General features: G+C 40.3%; 1 protein-coding gene across 8 annotated transcripts in view; it reads right to left on the reverse strand.

Moving 5' to 3' along the window:
• RALGAPA1 (Ral GTPase activating protein catalytic subunit alpha 1) overlaps positions 1–21,196 on the reverse strand; it is a 237,625-nt gene that overhangs the window by 135,795 nt on the left and 80,634 nt on the right. For 6 of the 8 annotated variants that reach the window (XM_074955869.1, XM_074955866.1, XM_074955868.1 and 3 more), the window contains 8 exons: positions 15,590–15,757; positions 12,113–12,237; positions 8,209–8,425; positions 6,358–6,534; positions 3,100–3,252; positions 486–679; positions 280–378; positions 10–165 (listed from right to left, as the gene is read on the reverse strand). In XM_074955869.1, coding sequence (XP_074811970.1) covers positions 10–165; positions 280–378; positions 486–679; positions 3,100–3,252; positions 6,358–6,534; positions 8,209–8,425; positions 12,113–12,237; positions 15,590–15,757 — 1,289 coding nt within the window. The remainder of the gene's footprint in view (positions 1–9; positions 166–279; positions 379–485; positions 680–3,099; positions 3,253–6,357; positions 6,535–8,208; positions 8,426–12,112; positions 12,238–15,589; positions 15,758–21,196) is intronic. The other 2 variants (XM_074955873.1, XM_074955871.1) reach the window with 1 other exon arrangement.

Consider the following 21,196-nt stretch of genomic DNA (forward strand, 5'->3'; position numbering starts at 1 on the left):
TCTACTTACCTGATCAACATGAAGAAGTCCACAGTGCATTATATTGTAAAAATGAGTTAAAAAATCCCTGTTTGGAGAAACATCTTGTCTTCGCTTCATTGTATTACAAATAAGCTTATAAGCATGTAGCTTGCCTTGTTTGTATTTATCAGTCAACATGGTTGCCTACAGTTTTTTAAAAAAAAGTACTTATTACACAAATGAAGTAACAGGTTAATATTAGCGTTGTTCTATATTATATGAACGTCTCTTATCTACTGAATGGTTTATTGTATTTACCTTGAAAAGCCATGGAGTTAGAATTCTCAGTGGTGGAATTAAAACTGGTGGAGAGGGTGAAGTCAAGTTATCAGCTGAAATACCAAGATTATCTCTGATCTGTAATTATTTAAGAACACAGAGGCAGTATGTCAGAAATTTATAGTTTTTGATCCATTCTCAAGCTCTTGCCCTATCAAGCTGGTTTATAGAGAAGGTTCTTGTACCTTAGCCAGGTTCTGCCAGAGTTCACACAAGTAATCAAAAACTTGCGCATGAATTTCAGGGTCCATAATGGTGTTTACATCTCCCAAAATCCCTAGCATTCGTCTCCACATTACAGTAGCAACATCTGCATGCCATCCTGTAAGGGTGCCCCCTGCCATCACACTGCAACATTCTGATGGGAATTCACTAGTTTCTGTAATAGGAGAAAAAACATACAATAAGAACGACCTTTGGTAAAGTAGGATAAGGTCTTATATTTAAATCCTGAATAGTTTCCTTAAAACAAGTAATAAATGGATAAGGCATGTATGTAGACTAAGTACAATAAAGATATTTCTTGTAGAGCTGGCCACCTGAGCACTGAGTCATCTGATCTTGCTATTAAATTAACTACATCAGTCTACTTTTCCTTACTAAAGACATTTCATTTATGCTTTTGCTTCAATGAAGCTGCAAATCTCCAACATTCCCTGTGCAAAGGATCGTCAGAAAATTAGCGTTTGGCTTTAAATCTTACTCACTAAAGCAGCTGGACCTTTTTCCTTTAGCATTTACCATGATCGACTCTTACTTGCAAATTAGGGAAGAGAACAGTGAAGAAAGTGTGAACTGCTGTATCTTGCCACTAGTCCCTCCTTAGTCAGCTAGTGAGGTGGCAATATTCAGTAACTCAGCCCAGGAGCCTGAAAGCATCAGACAAGATGCAGTTCTCTCCACTTCAAAGTAGCGCAAACAAAACCTACTTTTCCAGCTGGCAAATAGTTTATCTGCTTTTCTTAGCCCCCACAAAAGCCTAAATAAGTTAAGAATGGTAAATATCTATCAACTGATATTAAACATTAAAAACTGTCAATTATAAATATTATGCACAAGCGCTTGAAAGTCAGGATAGTCAATGCTGTAGTTTCTCCAAAAACAAAAAAACCACACTTCACTCTTATCCCATATCTCAGCTGCCATCCATATGTAGTATTTTATGGTACAGTATCTAAACTCTTATTTGAGCATTACAAACAGAGGATATATTTTTTGGAGAGAGAATGAGGTTAGATTTGAATTTGTGATACACAGAATTAGTTTTTCAAAATACCTAGGATTTTAAAGTGCTCAGCACACACAACTGGAGCCATACTTTAAACAAAAACACCCAACCCCACCCCACACTGGAGCTGGCTGGAAACCAGAATTTCCACAATTTCATAAATAAACTAAACAATGCTCTGAAATGGAAAAAAATAAAATGTTGAAATTTCCTGCAGAATGGGAATTCCAAAATTGTGTTTTGAAAAGTTAAAAAATTTTCACCCTTTCAAAACCTTTCTGAGGCTCTCCAAGCTGGCCAGAGCCTTGGGTAGCCTGCCATGTGGGGAGAGTCAGGGCTTCCAGGACTTAGCCAAAAGCCTAGAACCCCTGAGCAAACATTGGGGAGGCAAGCTAGAAGGAAACTGAAAGAAACCTGCCTCTCTGGAAGGCAGGGTTTTGAAAGAAACGTACTTGATTTCCATTGGGATTTTGTGAAAATCAACATGTTCCCACGGAATGTTTTGATTTTGACAAGTTTGCATTTTTTGACAGAAATATGTTCCATCAGAAAATTTCCAATCCTCTCTATTCAGTTCACATTTAGGCAATTATATAAGGGGAAGACCGTCAAAAGTGTTGGCGCACCACAGCTCCAATTGGGACACTTATGGTCAGATTTTCAAAACATCTCACAGCACCAGAACATACTGAACTCTTCTGAAAATCTGGCCACTTATTTAGATGCCTAAATAGGATCTGAGTTCTCTTGAAAATCTGGCCCCAACTGGATACCGTGCTTTTTAAAAAAATCTGGCACATAGTGGCTATGAGAAAACACTATTAAGATAAAATAAAAGGATATATATATTTATTTCTGTCTGTCAGTGAGTTGTAGAGGACGGTCTGGAATTTGGGTCAGTGGTTCATCTATGATATGTGGGAGGAAAATGCAGCTATGTACAATAGGGTAGATATTCTCTATATACCTTTACTGCATTTACACCATAGTAGTTAAGGGTTTGTTGTGCATGAAGTTTGGCAGTTAGGTACAGTTGATCCACATAGGGTCAGAGAAAAAGTTACCTTTCCATAAACTATCAATTTCTAGACTTCCAAACATTTCAACAAAGCAAGTGTGCCACACGATTAAATGGGTACCATTTATCCCCAACTAAGAGTTTGCATAAATCAGAAGAGAAAAACAACAGATATTCTAACATTACATTACAGCATCATATAAATGTAATGATGCTTCATTACTTATGTATTAGTGAAGATGCAGTTCTGGACAATTCTGCACATTACATTGAACTGTTGCGATTTTAAACATAAAAAGAACCATTAAAAGGTTTTTTGGACTGATAATCCAAATAATCCACTGATAAGCACCTGCAGTGATATACAAAAAACACAGGGCTTTCTGTAACTTTAAGGAAATTATTTTCATTCAAAAATTTCAAAATCTATCAATGTAAATTTATATAAAAGCCTTGTATGAGACTGTTCCATACTGAAGGGATACTAGCTATTAATTATATTGCATTGAAAAAGAAAGAACAATTTTAAAAAGTTTTCTATTCCAGATATTGCCTAGGTCATCTGGCGTCTGTAAAACTGAGTGGTGGAGCTTCTCATCCAGCTGCAGATCCTTCTGCTCAATATGATCTGCATTCAGAGTGGCAGGAGAAGGTGTCTGTGATCGGGATCCAAGAGCAGATTGGATTGGAGAAGCACTTTCAGAGCCTGTAAATGCAATTTTTTAAAAGTTACCTTAAAAATCTTTTCTATTTCTTAGAACTTCTGAAAAATTTTCTAAACATTAAAAAAACCTGAGCTCTTTTTATAATCATATCTGGCCAAGAAAAGAAATTCAAAACAAGCAGATGTCCATGTGAATAGTGCTGTGAAAGAAGTCATCAGTCAAGTGATAACCTGATACCAAAATATGTAAATGGATTAAATTGGCAAATGTCTACATTAAGTACAAATAGTTTTAAAGTACTTATTTTCTCTGATAACACTTTCAGTGTTCTCAACCAATCAAGTTTCTTCCCACCTTCCTTCACCAAGATCCCAATTCAGTAAAAGCATTTAAGCATGTGTTTAAGTCCCACTGAAGTGAATATTTTTCTCAACAGGTATAGATTTTACATATATGCTTAAGTCATATGATTTAATTGGTGCCCAAATCCCTGAATGTGAAAAATAGGGCCAGAGAAAATTCAAAGAACAAGCAAACTGTAGTTAAATGAAAATTCTTATTCCTTCAACTACCAAGGGAAGTAAAATTCTGTGCTGGGGAAGCAATGCTACAAAGACACCTCCTGACGTTTTATTATTTCTTGGTATCCTTGTCAGGTCTCCACTACCAGCAGGCCTGGGAAAGGAGAGCAGGTATCTGTCATGTTTCTGTTCTCCAGTTCTGCTTCTCTTGCCTCACAGTTCACCTTGCCTCTGAGTCAGGGGCTGGCTAGAGATCCCCATAAGCAGCAGAGCTCAGGCAGCTTACTTAGTAAAGTAGCAGAGAACATGGGAGATCAGTGGTTAAATCATGTGCTTCCTTAAGCATAAATAAAGTTGTTACAATGAAAAGGCTGAAACTTCTGAATTTTAAAATTTAGACAAATGTAGCCTATATTTGAGATGTCAAGATAAACGTGTATGTATGTGAAGTTCCAAAAGTAACTAATTTAGCTACAAGAACAAAAAAAAAGAAAGAAAGGTAAGGCTAACTTTCAAAACAATGATTTTTAATTAATTGTTCTCTCTTGAAAAGTTAGATTGATCATATCCAGAAAGCATTAAAGTAAATTCAATTGTTGTCTGAACAATAATTATGTTAAATCAGGAAACTACATTAAATTGCTCAACTGTGAAATACTGGGATTTCTATCCTGCTTCAAGTGAAAACCTCAACACAACTTTAAATATGGAATTATAATTAATGCCCTTATAATAAAAAGATAGTAGCAGTTCACGAAAGGACACTAAATAAAAAAAAAGTCTGAAGACCACCACTGATACACCATGGGGAAGTATTTTTCCCCCTTTCAGCACTGCTCTGCAACTGTTTCCCTCTGGTAGTTAAAAGGTAAAGGATTTTTATTAGCTACTGATTGCTTGTTCTCCATCTTTTCCTCAGACCTTATTTAAAATGCACATTTCAAGCTAATAAGCTCCAGGACTTCTCCAAAAAGGACATGTACAACTTTCCACACAGAAGCAGAAAATACTTATTTTAGTGCGAGGGAGGCATGGGGAAGAGAGTACATTAAGTACTGTATTTAAAACCTCTTAAAAAAACCTTTATTTCTTCTCCTGTTTTCTGCTCTCTCCACATAGAAAGATATAGTGACCAAAACAATTCTGTATAGGAGTTGGAAAGGAAAGGGCAGATTAATTATGCAGAATATGATAAGCCATTGGGTTCTTTTGAGAAAACTGAAGGATACTCTTTCACAGTTGCCTCTAATTCTTACAAAGCGTACTGCAGAATCACTTTGCTCCAATGCAACTGAATGAACAATAACTGACAAACTCATTCATTTCCTGTTAATTTTCCAGTAAGAAAATTTCCCACTAAGAAACTGGAAAGCAGAGCTAAAAACAACAAAAATAACTATCTTTGCCAAACAAAAATTGCTTATTCCTGAAACGTTGGCCCAACAAATATCCAAAATGTCAACAATTTCAAGGAAACTAGGGCAGTAAGATTAATCCTCATAACACTTCCACGCCAAAGAAAGAATTAAGACAGCAAGAGTACAACTGAACAAAGCCACTTCAGTTTATAAATATGGAGGGAAGGAACTAAGAAAAAAATGTCTAAGGAAGCTAATACCATGCTTCTCTGAGTATAAAGACAGCTTCAGGAAAGGAAAATAGAGTATTTCTATGGCTCATCTGCCAAAAGTAGAGATGTCTTCAATATGTCTGAAAATGCAGGAGTTTGATTTGTTATAGGCCCCTTCCCCCCCCCCCCCCCCAACAGCCCAGGGCACAGATGTCCTGTCACAAAGATGAAACTTCAAAGTAGCAAGCATGTTTGATCCTTGGCTTGCAACTAGCACAGCATTATACAAAACAGCTAGAGAACAAGGGATGTGAACCTGGCTGTGGAATCCATAAATCCTGACCCTAGTAAACTCAACAGACACCTCCTCAGGATGCACCTTGGAGAAGCTTCTTTCCTACAAAAGGGAGCCTGCTCACTTTAGGCTCACAATCTAGTTCTTAAGAGGTTGATTTTTACCATGTTAAAAGGGGTGGGGAGAAGAGAAAAATGTAATAACTCAACATTCAAGTGAACATGGATTGTATGCAGCACATATGTTAATGTTTTACATATCAAAAGCATCAAACTCCATAACAAACCACACCGAGAGAACGTTAAGAGACAGGAGTGTCTCAGGCATCCCATAATGTAGCTGTAAGTTGATTTGAAAAAGTACTGTATACCAGAGTACTTTAAAGAGTTATTTATATAAAAAAATTAGCTGTTTTTCTAGTAATGATAAAAGTAGTTGGTAACACTTCATCGGTGAGATACAGTACATTACGTGCTCACAGTTTTGCACATGATAAATCTGTCAGTTTTTCCAGAGAAGACTAAACATATACTTAGCACTCTATGTCAATATTTGCTGATCATGTAAGTCAACAGGAAGTTTTTCCTAGTCATGTTATTTCACTCAGTTTTCATAAGGATTTCAATAAACACAATACCTGAATTTCAAATATCACTGCACACAGAAAATATATTAAATTGCAAAGTTGCTACCTGTATTCTTCAGCATAAATGGGAAAATATTTGAAATTAAAATATATTTATTTTTACAACGACTTTACCAGTAATAGTTGTAGCTTCAGCAGACAATGGTTGCTGGTTAAGACTGCTTGTTTCAGAATCAATGTGAAGTGTAGTTAGACTAGCCACTTCCTGTTCCTCGGCACTCTGTTGATGTCCTGAAATTGCATCAATCTCACTGGAAGCTGGTGTCCCAGCATCAGTGCCAAAACTGAAATCTACAGTAAGGAAAGAGCTATGTGGTTAATTAAACCATTGTTGATGAACACGAACTGAAAGAACATTGCCAACCAAAGACACCTCCAAAATGGCCTATGTAAAAATGTATACACCCCTTTATGTTAACAACAAACAGCTCAAGAAAATTACTCCAAAATCCAACATTTAAGTAGGAAACCATTTACTATTTCAAATGATTCTCCAGTTTCGGTCACAAAACTGAGTTATGTAAAACACACTGCTATTGCAATTCTATTTAGTTGGCAAGGTCAAATATTTTTACTTCGTTCTCATCATTTAGGTATAATATAATGCACAAATTATGGAATCTCCTCTCAACAACACTGATGGCTTTTGTACATGGAGACAGTATGCAGCAAACCAGGTTGTGAATATATGCCACACCAGTTTGCCCAGTGCTAACTGGCCATGTGGATTCTGTTACTGTGTACTGAAAGTTCCACAGTGCACTCGAAGTACTACAGAAATTTTAGGGCATCATAGTACGGTCCACACAGCATGCTAGTGCGATGTAGATTTACATCCTGGCTTGCCGAGCACTAAGTCTCCACGTAAACAAGCCCTATGGTGCCTAAAAGACAAACATTTAAGTATTAACTTTAAATGATAATATTATGGCAAATGACAGTTTTCTGCAAATAGCACTAAATTGATTGTTTTGTATCCTGAATTTTAGATTTAACGCTGAAGACAAAATTTCATGCTCAAATCAGTTTGGCCAACATAGCTTTTGTTGCTCTGCTATAGTTAAGGCTATACAGTATGATTCCAGGATTGTCATTCCACGTGTCGCTCTGAAGCCTACAATGTCTGTTGAATCAGTGTAAAGCAATGGAACAGCTACAAGCATCGTTTAGGGCTCTTTTTGTTGTAAGCATCACCAGGTTCAATCATCACTGAGATTCACAATCTCTCTTTGTAATTTTAAAGTTCTCGCCCATTTTTGGCTTTTTTACACTTTACAAAGTACACCAGTAAGACAGCACAGGTTTTATCTGGTAGTTATTTAATTTCTAAAGTGAATAATTAATTCCCATGCTTTACATAGATTTTCCAAAGAAAACCCATCACATCTCGCTTGTACGAGCTGTGAAGTCATAGTCCTCAGTGACACTTGAAGCCTCTTTCCATTAACAAGAATGGGAGTGGCATGAATAAAAAAATTCAAAGAAAAATGGTTTAATTACCACCTATGTCTTATCAGGTAGTATTTTGCTTCACTATTCCTAACTACATAGTCAAATAGATTGCTATACTAAGAAAGGTTTTTACTTTTTTATATTTAAACTGATGTTTCGAGGAAGTAAAAAAGACTTCCAAAATGAATGCATGAAGACGTGTCAGTGTAGGGACCATATCTTCCTAGGTATGTTGTGTGGTGTTTTCGGGGGAGGGAGGTTGTTCAACACATTACACAGTACGGCCCCATTTCTGCTTTGGGCTCTACTACAATACAAATAGTGAATAAAGCTATTTTAATAAGAATTACTGCATCTTTCAAGAACTATATTACTTCGCTAACTAAACTACTGATAACATCAATGGATGTTCATATGAAATCCTCTTCATGAGACAGCTGTATACAACCTATTTTAAAATGGAAATGAATACACAGATAAAAAACACTACTACTTTCGGAAAAATATACTTGCTTTCAAATTTGCGGCCATCATACTGGAAAGCACTGAATGAGTCAGAATGGCTATCTGAACTGATCAAGTCACTGCTTCCTGCACTGGCAGGAGACGTCCATTCAGAAGGCACACCTGGATCATCTATAGGGCGCATTTGGCTCTGCTTGTTTAATATATCAGGAAGGTCTTTTGGAACCTCCAAGCTGCCAGGACTGCTCCCTCTTCTTGTCACATTCTATTAATTGAAGAATTATAAAGTATTTTACAATCTAATAACATTTCCTTATTCACAACAAGCAGTTATCACACATTTACAAATGTCAATATTCAGGGAAATAGTTCACAAATAACCACATTTAAAATGTCTAAATATTATGACGTATATAAATATTTTTAAAAGTATATTTCTTTAGAAAATGCACTTTAGTTTATTGGAAGTATACAAGTTACAATGTTTTGATTAGAAATTACCTCCTTTATTAAAATAATTCAAAAGTAATATTAAATAACTGAACCCATTCTTCCAGTATTTACAGCTGTATCAAAAAAATGCTCAGTGCAGAGAATTCTAGGGCCTACATTTTGTGAGTGCCTAAATTGTGTGCGCAAAAAACCCAATGAGCCAATAATAAATGTGGATCTTGCACAGACATTGTGCAGACAAATCCCTTACCCACACTTGTGCATTGGGCTTTTTGCGCACCAAAAATAGGGAACAAACAAATGTGCATGCACTTCAAAAGACTGGGAATGAGGCCAATATGTGAAACGTATTTGCTAAAACTAGAGAGATGCAAATAATATGGAGAGAGAATATTTTGAAAATTTATCTCCAAAATACTAAAATTTTTTAACCTTAGATTTCTTTAAGTATTTGTGAGAAAAAACTCCATAAAACCTTGACAAATTTTGACTTGCAGCCTACAAAACTGAAAGCAAAATCTCAATATGCACCAAGACTCAAATCCTATGTATATCTTAATGCCCTAGACACTAAACATAATACTCAATATTCACTTGAATACCTTTTCAATGTATTGTGATAATGGAACCTACAGATCCTTCCTTACCCAGAAGAGACTAAAGTATGTGAAACCTTGTGTGTGTGCGTTCCTGGACTCTCACAACTGCCCTTTTAACAAGTTTTTATGAAACATCCTGAACTTTTCTATGAACTAAAAGTTAAGAGACTAAAGGTAACTGGTGAGAGGATTTTTTTTTGTTTTTTAAACACTAGACCTGATCTGTTCTTTCCTTTGTCCTTTCCTTATTTCTATCTGATCTTAAATTACAGGTTTCACTAGGTTGGTATAGTTTTCATGACGTAAGTTTGATGTTTCTTGTATCTCCAACTACCTGAATGGGGGTTCCAAAGAGGATGGAGCTAGGCTGTTCTCAGTGGTGGCAGATGACAGAAAAGGAAAAAAGATCTCAAGTTGCAGTGGAGGAAGTTTAGGTTGGATATTAGGAAAAACTACTTCACTAGGAGGGTGGTGAAGCACTGGAATGGGTTACCTAGGGAGGTGGTGGAATCTCCATCCTTAGAGGTTTTTAAGGCCCGGCTTGACGAAGCCCTGGCTTGGATGATTTAGTTGGGGTTGGTCTTGCTTTAAGCAGGGGGTTGGACTAGATGACCTCCTGAGGTTTCTTCCAACCCTACTATTCTATGATTCTATGGATCTAACAATGTAACGCTTGTTGGGCTAACGATCTGGACCTTGCCTGACATTCCCTTTATGAATCTGCCATAAGGTCAAGGGGGAATTCCATCCAGCTACTGGGTCTCAGTTCCTCATTCCAGCTGACCTCAGCAGGGACCACAACTTTCTACAACACTGAGGTAAGAGCCATGTTTCCTGCCTGAACTGATAACAGGTACAGTCAACATGTTTGACCCCCTAATTATAAAAGAAAGTTTTTTCCTTTTCCTCACTCATCTGTCCTCTGTGTCTATTTCTGTTTTGTTTGAGTAAACTGATTTACCAGAACCACAGAATGAGTTTATGACGTTGATATAATCCAGTTAACATTTTCCATTTTATAATAAGGGTTCATTTGATTTTATGAGTAGAAGGTTATTCATTCCTTAGTAACTACACATGATGTTCAACTTTGAATCATATAGAGCAGGGGTGGCCAACCTGTGGCTCCGGAGCCACATGTGGCTCTCCAGATATTAACATGCGGCTCCTTGTATAGGCACCGACTCTGGGGCTGGAGCTATGGGTGCCAACTTTCCAACGTGCTGGAGGGTGCTCACTGCTCAGCCCCTGGCTCTGCCCACACTCCACTCCCCCCTCCCCAAGCCCGCCATGCCCTCGCTCCTCCCCCCTCCCCCCAAAGCCTCCTGCACGCCACAAAACAGCTGATTGGGAGGTGCAGGGAGGAAGGGGGAGGCGCTGAGCAGAGGGGCTGCCAGGGAGTGGCAGGCACTGGGAGCAGGGTGTGGGGAGCTGATGGGGGTGCTGCCGACGTATTACTGTGGCTCTTTGGCAACGTACATTGGTAAATTCTGGCTCCTTCTCCGGCTCAGGTTGGCCGCCACCGATATAGAGAAAGAACCAGATCCTTTCTAAGAATGAGGTGCATAAGTAACATCTGAGTCAAATGACTTTGAATGGTGTAATTAAAAAAAAGACATCTTTAAATACACACAGAGAATGGCCAAAAATTCAATGGTTTTGGAATTGAATAATGGAACACGGCAACAAGATAAAGGATTGGCAATTTGTTCTATACATGCTGTAGGCTGTATTGGGACTATGCAATATACTGTGCACCAACAGTTAAAATCTGATAAACATGGGATGTACCTTTGAAGGCGAAAAGAACCAGCATTTGAACAGATATTTAAGGCAAATCACCTGCCACTTATCTATCATTCATCAGATATGAAGATAAATCAATCCAAACTAACTACATGGAAATTGTTCCTCTTTTACCCCATACTATTAAGGAGACCGACTCCTCTTTGCAAACTTTATATGTGAGCAAACCTTAGAACGGCATTGGATACATCCACCACCTACTGAAAAGGAATTTGCTAGCCACACAAAATTGGAGTGATCAGTAAGTCTGAAATAATAATAAATTTAAATTGCTTCCCATTCTGTCTCTTCGTTGACAGAAAAACTTGCAATAAAATAGTAATTTTATATTTTTCCTTTCCCATCGCTGTCAATTAATAAAACATTTATCTTCTCCAATCAGCTGCCTCTTTTCATAATTGTTCAGTGATAACTCAATCCAATGCTTGTAATACAGAACTGCCTACATGATTATGAATGAGGACATCTCAAACATTGCATTACTGATCAAAGATGACAAGAGTGAAAAAGTCAGGCTCTAGAGCAGAAAGCTATTGATACAAAAATATATTGATAAGAAGTGAAATGAAAAGAAGTGAAGGCAAACTATATACCATTTAAAAATATTTAGTCTTCTAGATTGTGCCAGTGAATACACCTTCACAGAACAATATACAATATCACACTGTGTATGTTAATACACACATTCAGGCTTTGATCGTGCAAACACTTATGCATACAAGTAACTATGCCCAGGATTAGTGCCATTCTACTTGGAGACGATGCAACAGAATACTCATTTGCGTGAAGTGACATATATTGTTTGCAGAATCAATAATAATGAATAATGAAGAATTTTAGCATAAAAGAGTGTGTGTGCATATTATGTCACTGCCCCTTAGATTGTAAACGCTGTTTTTTAAGTCATGGCGTGTGACATAATATGCATGCAACATGACTTAAAAAACAGGATTTACAATCTAATGGGCAGTGATTTTCATATAATTTATTTCTGGTGCTTAAATCCAGAATAAAATATTTCTGTAACTTGAGCAATAATTTTATAAATGTGTTTGCATATTGTTTTTACATGTAAAAAAGTCGTAAAAGCTTACCAATGCACTACCACTGCGGAGTCTCTCAGCTATAAACTCATCCATGAGGTCAGGAACATTTGTATTGCTACTGCCAATATCGCTAGCAAGAGGGTGCAGCTTTTGACTCATGTCCTCTCTATTGGCTAAAAGCAAATGAATGACTACATATAGTAAGGGATACTTTTAAAAATACATTTTAGAAAACAGAAGTCAAATCAAGAAACCTAGTCAGTAAAAAAAAAATTACTTCCCAAACATGCATTTATGAGTTTTCTCCTCTTGAACAGGTTCAATTTTAAGAATTAGTACATCTCCTTTTTCTTCCCCACTAAGCAGGTGTTAGTCAATTTCCAGTATAACCTTAAAGAGCAAGAAAGCTTACAGATAAGCACTACTCAAAGTTGTTAATGCTTGCTTTAAGGATACAGCATACACCCCTCCTCCCTTCCTCCACATTACCCCCTCCCCCCAAAAAAAAACCCTAAGAATTTTTATTATTTCTAATGAGGAACAATGTTGGTGAAGAAAGTACACTAGATAAAGAAATATGATAAATGTCAATGTAGTACTGTATACAGTTAGTATACTTGCAAATAAAATGTTATGTAACAAAAATAATGTATGGTGCAACATGGAATACAAACTCAAAAAACTCTTTAAATGGTCAGTGATTTATGATTAATTAATTGCTATATTTTTTAGTTTCCACATTATATAGAATTACGTTGCCTTAACTATACTATGAATGTTATACCTAATTATAGCATTTTAGCCTTTAAAGGAGCAATTTGTTCAAGTTCATATTCCTACATAAAAATTATCCCTCAGGAGACTACAATGAAACTTATTATATGAATTTAACATAAGACCTTCATATCAAAATTTCAAATAAAATGATAATTTTGGAATCATTTGTGTCTCAATACTTTTGCAAACGTAAACAGTTTCTCTTGGAGAAACTACATAAAATATGTTAAAACAAATGATACAGAAATAATCTTTTTTCTGAGACATTATGATAATAGTACCACTGCCCAGACTGTTGTTGTGCTACGCCTACAAAGACTGCCCTCAGGTGGCATTAACATCTCAATGCAGGATGCATGACAGAACATTCTGTTAATCATGCTAGCATAACAGTGTAAAAAGGAAAACCTACCTTACTGCTGAAAGTTACTTTATTGTTCATTTAAGGTTATTTAAGATGTAAACTAAGATGATGAATATTATAATGATAGCCTTGTTCTGTCTGATCGATCAAGTCCACAGAGGTCCCATATTTAGCTGACGGAAGACTACCATGAGACCTTTATGCACATCCATGATCCCAAGAAAAAGAAAGCAATGATAGAGATTGCCGAGATGTAACTGCATCCACTTCAGTGAATGCATACAGAAAGGCCTAAAGCATGTTTTGAAATGGTTCAAACAAAAAATTACTAAAGCCATATCGGATTGTTCTAATGAAGCCATCCAAATAAGAGGAAATTTCTCTGTTTTACTTAATGTTAAAAATATTCTGTATGCGTTACATAACTGATTAAAAGCCAGGTCTCAACTTCAAAGCCTAATTTTGGGAGAATTTTTTGTTTTGGAGGAGAGGAGGAAGAAAACATACTAAATGAACTAGCAATTTTAATAGCTCAGTTTAACTGGCTGACAGCCGAGTCTTTTTTACTAGACAGACAAACAATAGGTACCAGGACTTACTATTCCACTAGAAATAAAAAAAAAATATCTGAAAGCCATACAGTAGGCTGAATTTCAAAGCCCTCTAGCGTAGGCTATGATACAGGGAGACTTGCATTTGATCCCTTGGTAGGTCATTTACTGTCTCTTCCTCTTCCCTAACTTGATGGTCTTCAGCAGCAAAGAGGTTCAACTAAGTATCTTTAAAAGGGAAATTAGTAATTTAAAGTATATAAACATAACTTATGCTGGGAAAAATTTCAGCTTGCTAAAGGCGCATGCATAACCAAACAGGGAAAGCAGTGATCATCCCAAAGCCTTTTGATTGCTTATAAGAGCTTGCTTCAGTTGCATTAAGCCAAACTGGTGCTGCCTTTCTCCTTTTGCACTGTGCACACTGTTAGTGCTCACCTGCAGCTTTCCTTCCAAAATAGCCCATTACATGACTGTACAGATCCCTCAGTGGAGCCTCTGCTGGTATTCTGTTCTGCCTCTGTGGGGAAACATTTGCCTTCGGCTTCGAAAGAGCATGTACAACAGTTTTATAAACACCACCCAGGGAGCCCTGTTGTGGTCCTGACTCCTGACCTGATGACCTAGGTGCACTACGATTATGCAACTGATTAGCTGCAATACCTTCTTTCTGCAACATGGGTGTTTGAGCTTCTGTGGATTCCTTAGTCTGTTTACTACTAACTGAAGCGGCATTGGCTGCATCTAGAGGTCTATATATTCCTGGTCTGACTAGCTCCAAGACAGCAGATGAGCTGGTGCTTGTGCTGCTACTGCTGCTGCTACCGCTACTGCTACCACTACTGAAGCCACCGAGTTTACGAAGTCTTGCCCTCCAGGGGGCCTCTTTGTTTTCTAAAGGGTTATAAAATTGAACAGATTCAGTAGATGGTCTAAAAGTAACATGAACGCTATTTCGTTTCTTAGCCGTTATTTTCATGATTTTGGCCTTATGGGTTACTGTTTCAGATATACTCCTTTTAGTTGGTAAAAGTTTGCCTGTAGCATGAGGCATTTCAGGGTTAACTGGTGCTTTAGGAAGAACTTTCTTTGCATGCATAACACGTGTGTTGGTTATTTTTTCGTTAAACTGGGCACTTCTAGGCTTTTCAGCCAAAGCTAGTTCCACAGCTATATCTACATCAACTTCAGTGGCTGTTTGTCTGTACAGGTATCGCTTTCTTTCTTTGTTATCAGGGCTACTTGACCCATGCTCAAATAAGCTTTCATTTTGTTTATCAATATTTAATTGTTTGGCTTTTTCGATCGCTTGATTTCTTGTAAAACTGTCTACCTGGGTAGGTGCAATATTACTTATAAAGCCACTTTGGTTTTGTTCTAGTTGTAGTTCTACATGTTCAGCTCTTTCGGCAACAGTGTTGCTACTTGCACATTTAACAGTCTGATCTCTATGCTCTGATTCATCCAGTTGTACACTATCATTTCTATTTTCTGTTGTATTGACTTCAGGAGGAGAAGCCTCAAATTTATCTATCTCATAGTGACTGCAAGGTTCTTCTTTTTCCTTAAGATATTCTCTCAGAGAGGAAAGAAGATCATCTTCACCTTCAAGGTCAACATACTGGCTTTGTTCAAAAGACGTATTTGCAAGATCTACCGGCCCTATCAAATGACAGAGATGGTCATAAATACTATCCCCAACTTCCAAGGAGGACTCTCTGCTATTCGTATCAGTAATATGACCTTCAGTGGATCTATATATTGAAGAGGTCTCAGTGGAACTCTGTAAGCTTGGCGCATGATGGGATGAACTGTCAATGACAGGAACTGCACCTTTGGCTCGTTCAACTGTGAATGGTTCCAGGATGTCAGACGTGCTGCTACTTCTTGGCAGTGGCTGTTCCTCATTCAGTGCACCAAAAACTTCGCTTGGAGGGTCCTCGCTCTGTGAAAAATGTCTGACTCGAGATGGACGTGGAAGAATTTGAGCATCATCAATGTCTGTAGAAAAACATTATAGGTAATGTGCACAAGGTAAGTCTATACAGATTATTATTATTATTTTTATTCACTGCTATATCCTAATTATAGGCTTTTAAAAAAAAGCCCAGAAGAGCACAGAGCCTTGTTTCTTAAGTACAAAGATATTTTATCCAATATTAAATGTTGTTAAAAATACATACACAATATTCACTACAGAATATGATATAAATGAGTTAGACCATCAGAACACAGTTTAAACGTTAACATGCATGGAAATGGACAGTGAGATCATGGAACATTTGGAAGTACAGTTAAAGCTAGAGCTGTGCCAATAAGTTAAATAATTTAAGCAAAATTATTTTAACTAACGTTCAAAAGAGAAAAAGGTACTTGTAATATTAATTATCTCAACAGCAGAACTCTTCATGGATTTAAACTCTTGAGAAATATATAATTCAAGAGGAGAACATGGCAGTTATCTGGAAAAATAAGAATGTTCAGTACACATGGGTGACACCTAATATTTATCAGTCTAGTAATTTTTTTTTAATCTAACACATAATGCATACGCAAAGGCTTAAGTTTTAAAAAGAGAAGATGTGGACGAGTTTGGGTCTCTGGGACGCACATGTACAAATGAAGCACAAGTTAACCAACTTAATTCTTTATTGTTAAAAGGACATTTCCTACATATTTCTAGTCTTCAAGAATGCAAAACTAAAGGGATATCCGTTATCTATGTATCAGTTATTACCACACTAACTGTTAAAAGATCCCATTTTGGGAAGCCAAAAAAAAACCAGATCAGGACCGGTACCAGACCAAAAGACAAAAACAAAAAAACTTCCTGCAAAAAAACAAAAAAACAAAACAAAACAAAAAACACCACCACCACCACAAAACCCTTGCCCGCTCCCAAAAACCAAAAAACAAAAACAAACCCAAAACCCCTAACAAAACTGTTTTATTGAATTAAATTTAAACTTTGTGAGAGTTACCAACCTAATGACCTACAAACTGAAAGCTTACATCCACAGAACAGTTAATATAGTTAAACAGTATACAAGAAAAACTATCTTTAACGGTGAAAGGAGAAAGCACTCTATGCCCGTTCAATTATTAGTTCTTGGCCCCATTGCTGAGCCTGCTAATAAAGTGAAAGTTAATACTAACTGAAGTGCAGGGCTGCTGCAGGTCCAATATATATCCCCGAGCAAATGGGCAGAGATCACACCAATTCATTTCACATAATCCATTGAATTGAGAAACTATAACTTCATCCCTCAAATTTCCTAAAAAATCTAAAGGAAACACTAACATTACAACATATATACTACGAAATCAGCAAGGTAAGATACAGAAAAATGGATAACAGCAAGTCTGTTGCAGATGCTCAGATAGTATCAGTTTCCTGATAGGAATTACAGCTATTCGAGGCAGTATTTTTAATGGAATGTGTAACAGAGTTTTATTATAAAAATATCTGCCTCATTTTTGTTAGAATCACTCACTTCCTGGTTATGTTTTTTAATTGCAGATTCTTTTTAAAAGCCAGAAACAATATTAATGAGGTTAAAGGAACACCATCAAGGTTACCTGATCATAAAAATGGAGGAATTATTAAAGTTAAATTAATTAAAACAGTCATCTTCAGGAATGCAATGGTGTATTTGAAACCAGGATATATTCCACCCCAAAATTTAACAAGAGAGAATCTGACATGTTACTGCCAGATTAACCATCCTATGTTAAAGAAAGCGGGCTGGCTTCACTTTAAAATTTTCTGAATTACTAGTTCCCAGTCACCTAAAACGATGACAGCAACATTTAATTAAGACTGAGGCTGAAAAGAGACAGTCACCTTTTCAGTAACTGGTGTTCTTCGAGATGCGTTGCTCATGTCTATTCACAATAGGTGTGTGTGCTTGCCACATGTACCGGTGCTGGAAGTTCTTCTTCTAGCAGTACCCGTAGGGGGGAGCGCCCCCCTCCCCGTGACCCCTGGAGTGGCACCTGCCTGGCAGAGTATAAGGGGAGCTGCGCACTCCTCCCACCCTCAGTTCCTTCTTGCCAGACAACTCCGACAGAGGGGAAGGAGGGTGGGATGTGGAATAGACATGAGCAACACATCTCGAAGAACACCAGTTACAAAAAAGCTAACTGTCTTTTCTTCTTCAAGTGATTGCTCATGTGTATTCCACAGTAGATGATTCCAAGCTATATCTGTTGGAGGTGGGTAGGAGTTCGCAAGTTCCCAGGATGGAGGACAGCCCTGCCGAACCCGGCGTCATCCCTGGTGTGGGGGACGATCACATAGTCCGAGGTGAACGTGTGAACGGAAGACCACATGGTGGCCCTACAAATCTCCTGGATGGGGACGTGGGCCATCAAGGCAGCCGATGAGGCCTGCGCCCAAGTCGAGTGTGCCCTCACAATAGGTGGCTGGGGGACACCCGCCAGCTCATAGCAGGAAATGGGCTGGCCCCTTGCGCACTCAGCCGAGGTGACAAACAGTTGCGAGGAGTTTCTGAACGGCTTGGTCCGCTCGAGTTAGAAAGCCAGAGCCCGCTGCACATCGAGCGTGTGGAGACAGCGCTCCTCACTGGACATGTGAGGCTTGGGGCAGAGGACTGGTAGAAAAATGTGCTGACCCACGTGGTAGGCGGAGACCACCTTCGGGAGGAATGCAGGGCGTGGGCGGAGCTGGACCTGGTCCTGAGAGAGCAGGTCTGGGTGGAGCGACAACAGCCACAGCGGAGCTACCGCCAGGCCTGTGAGAGTCCCATACCAATGCTGCCTGGGCCATGCTGGGGCAATCAGGAGGACCCAGGCCTTGTCCATCTTTATCTTCTCCAGGACCCTGCTGATTAGACGGAATGGGGGAAAGGTGTAGAGAAGCCGGCCTGACCAGGACAGGAGAAAGGCATCACAAATAGCGCCCCTCCCCAGGCCCCTTCTGGAGCAGAACGGGGGGCATCACTGGTTCTGCCGAGTCGCGAATAGGTCCACCAGGGGAGCTCCCCACCTTCGGAAGAGCCGGTGGGCCACTTCCGGGTGGAGGGACCACTCGTGTTGCGAGGAAAAGTCCCTGCTCAAGCAATCCACCCTCTCGCTTCGGGTGCCCGGTAGGTGGAAGACCTTCAGGTGGATGTCGTGGGCTATAGAGAAGTCCCACGCCCTGAGGGCTTCGTGGCAGAGGGCAGAAAATTGGGCCCCGCCTTACCTGTTGATATAGAACATCGAGGCAGTGTTGTCCTTGAGGACCCTGACTATCTTGCCCTCCAGGTGCAAGCGGAAGGCCATGCACGCCAGCCGCACCACCCTGAGCTCCTTGACATTTATATGTAGGGTCAGGTCTTGAGCCGACCACAGGCCTTGGGTCTGAAAGTTCCCAACATGGGCCCCCCAACCTAGGTCCGATGCATCGGACACCAGCTCCAACAACGGTGCCCTGTCCCTGAATGGGACCCCTTGGAGCATGTTGTTTGGGGCGGACCACCACCGTAGGGAGGTGATCACAGAGTCCAGCATGGTGAGGACCTTGTCCATCCTGTCCGTGGCCTGGGAGAACTTTGAGGCCAACCAGACCTGGAGGGTGCCTCATCCTGAGTCTGGCGTGATGGACCACGTACTTGCACGCCGACATGTGACCCAAGAGTTGCAGGCAAACCCTGGCTGTTGTCACTGGGAACCCTGTGACCGAGTCGATGAGACCTTTCAGGGACTCGAATCTGTCTGGCGGGAGAGAGGCGCTGGCCAACACTGCGTCCAGGAGTGCCCCAATAAACTCTATGCATTGGACTGGGACTAACGTGGACTTGGTGTTGTTTACCAACAGGCCCAAGGTGCACGTGGACAGGAGGAGCACCACGTGATCCCTCACCTGCGACCAGGAGGTGCCCTTGACAAGCCAATTGTCCAGATAGGGAAATATCTGAACCCCGAACCGTCTGAGGTAGGCTGCTACCACCGACATGCATTTTGTAAACACCCTGGGGGGCAGTGGACACACCAAATGGGAGGACCATGAATTGGTAATGATTCTGTCCCACCACGAAACAGAGGAAGCACCTGTGCCCCTCAAATATGTGGCTGTGGAAGTACGTGTCCTGGAGATCGAGGGCTGCATACCAGTCCCCGGGATCCAGGGAGGGGATGATGGAGGCCAGGGAGACCTCACGGAACTTGAGTTTCACAATGTACTGGTTCAGACCTTGCAGGTCCAGGATAGGCCTGAGCCCCACTTTAGCTTTCGGGGTAAGAAAATAAAAAGAGCAATACCCCTTGCCCATGAACTTCTTGGGCCCCACCTCTATCGCTTCTAGTCCTAGGAGCTGCCCCACCTCCTGCTTGAGCAGAGCTTCGTGCGAGGGGTCCCCCAAAAGGGACAGGAGTTGGGGGTGGTTGGGCGGGGAGGAAGTAAACTGGAGGGTGTAACCCTGGGAGATGGTGTTGAGGACCCATCAGTCCGAGGTTAGCTGCAACCATTCCGGGAGGAAAGCACACAACCGGCTGGAGAAGGGTAGCTTTATTAGGGGTGGATCTTTGGTGAGGACTGGCAGGGTGCCCACGAGCATCCCGTCAAAAATGCCTTTTCCCCGCCCGCTTGCCCTTGGAGGACCCAGGCTGGGGAGCAGGCCGAGACTGCCTCTGAGGGCATCTCTTATAGTTCCGCTGCTTCTTATGGGTGGCCTCGTACTTCGGGAGGGTGGCCTGGGCAGGAGTCTGCTGCGGCTTGAACTTAGGTTTTGCCGGAGCCAGGACAGAGAGGCCCAGAGTCTGGAAGGTCATGCAGGAGTCCTTCATGCCATGCAGCCTTGTATCTGTTTCCGCCGCAAACAGAGCCTCCCATCAAATGGGAGATCCTGCATGGAAGACTGCGCCTCACTGGACAGCCCAGAGAGCAGGAGCCATGTCACCCGTCTCACGGACACCACGGAGGCCATTGTTCATGCAGCCGAGGCTGCCTGCAGGGACGCCCTATCGGCCGCTACCCCTTCCTCCACTAGCACCCTGAATTCCTTCCTATCACGCTCCTAGAGGGAATCCTCAAACTTGGGCAGAGAGCCCCACAGATTGAATTCGTACCGGCCCAGGAGAGCCTGATGGTTTGACACTTGTAACTGGAAGCTTGAAGATGAATAAATTTTCCTTCTGAAAGGAGTCCAGTCTCCGAGAGTCTTTGTTCTTTGGGGTCGGGGCTGGCTGACCCTGCCATTCTCTATGGTTGACTGACTCGACCACCAGGGAGTTGGGCGCCAGGTGGGTATACAGGTACTCATGTCCCTTAGTGGGTACAAAGTACTTGTGTTCCGCCTTTTTAGAGATGGGGGCCAACGAGGCCAGTGTTTGCCACAGGGCATTTGAAATCTTAGCCACCCCTTCATGGAGAGGCAAGACCACCCTGTCCGATGCGGACAACATGTTAAACAGGAAGTCTGAGGATTCCTCCATCTC

This window comes from Natator depressus, chromosome 6 (genome assembly GCF_965152275.1).
Source record: "Natator depressus isolate rNatDep1 chromosome 6, rNatDep2.hap1, whole genome shotgun sequence".
NCBI lineage: Eukaryota > Metazoa > Chordata > Testudines > Cheloniidae > Natator > Natator depressus.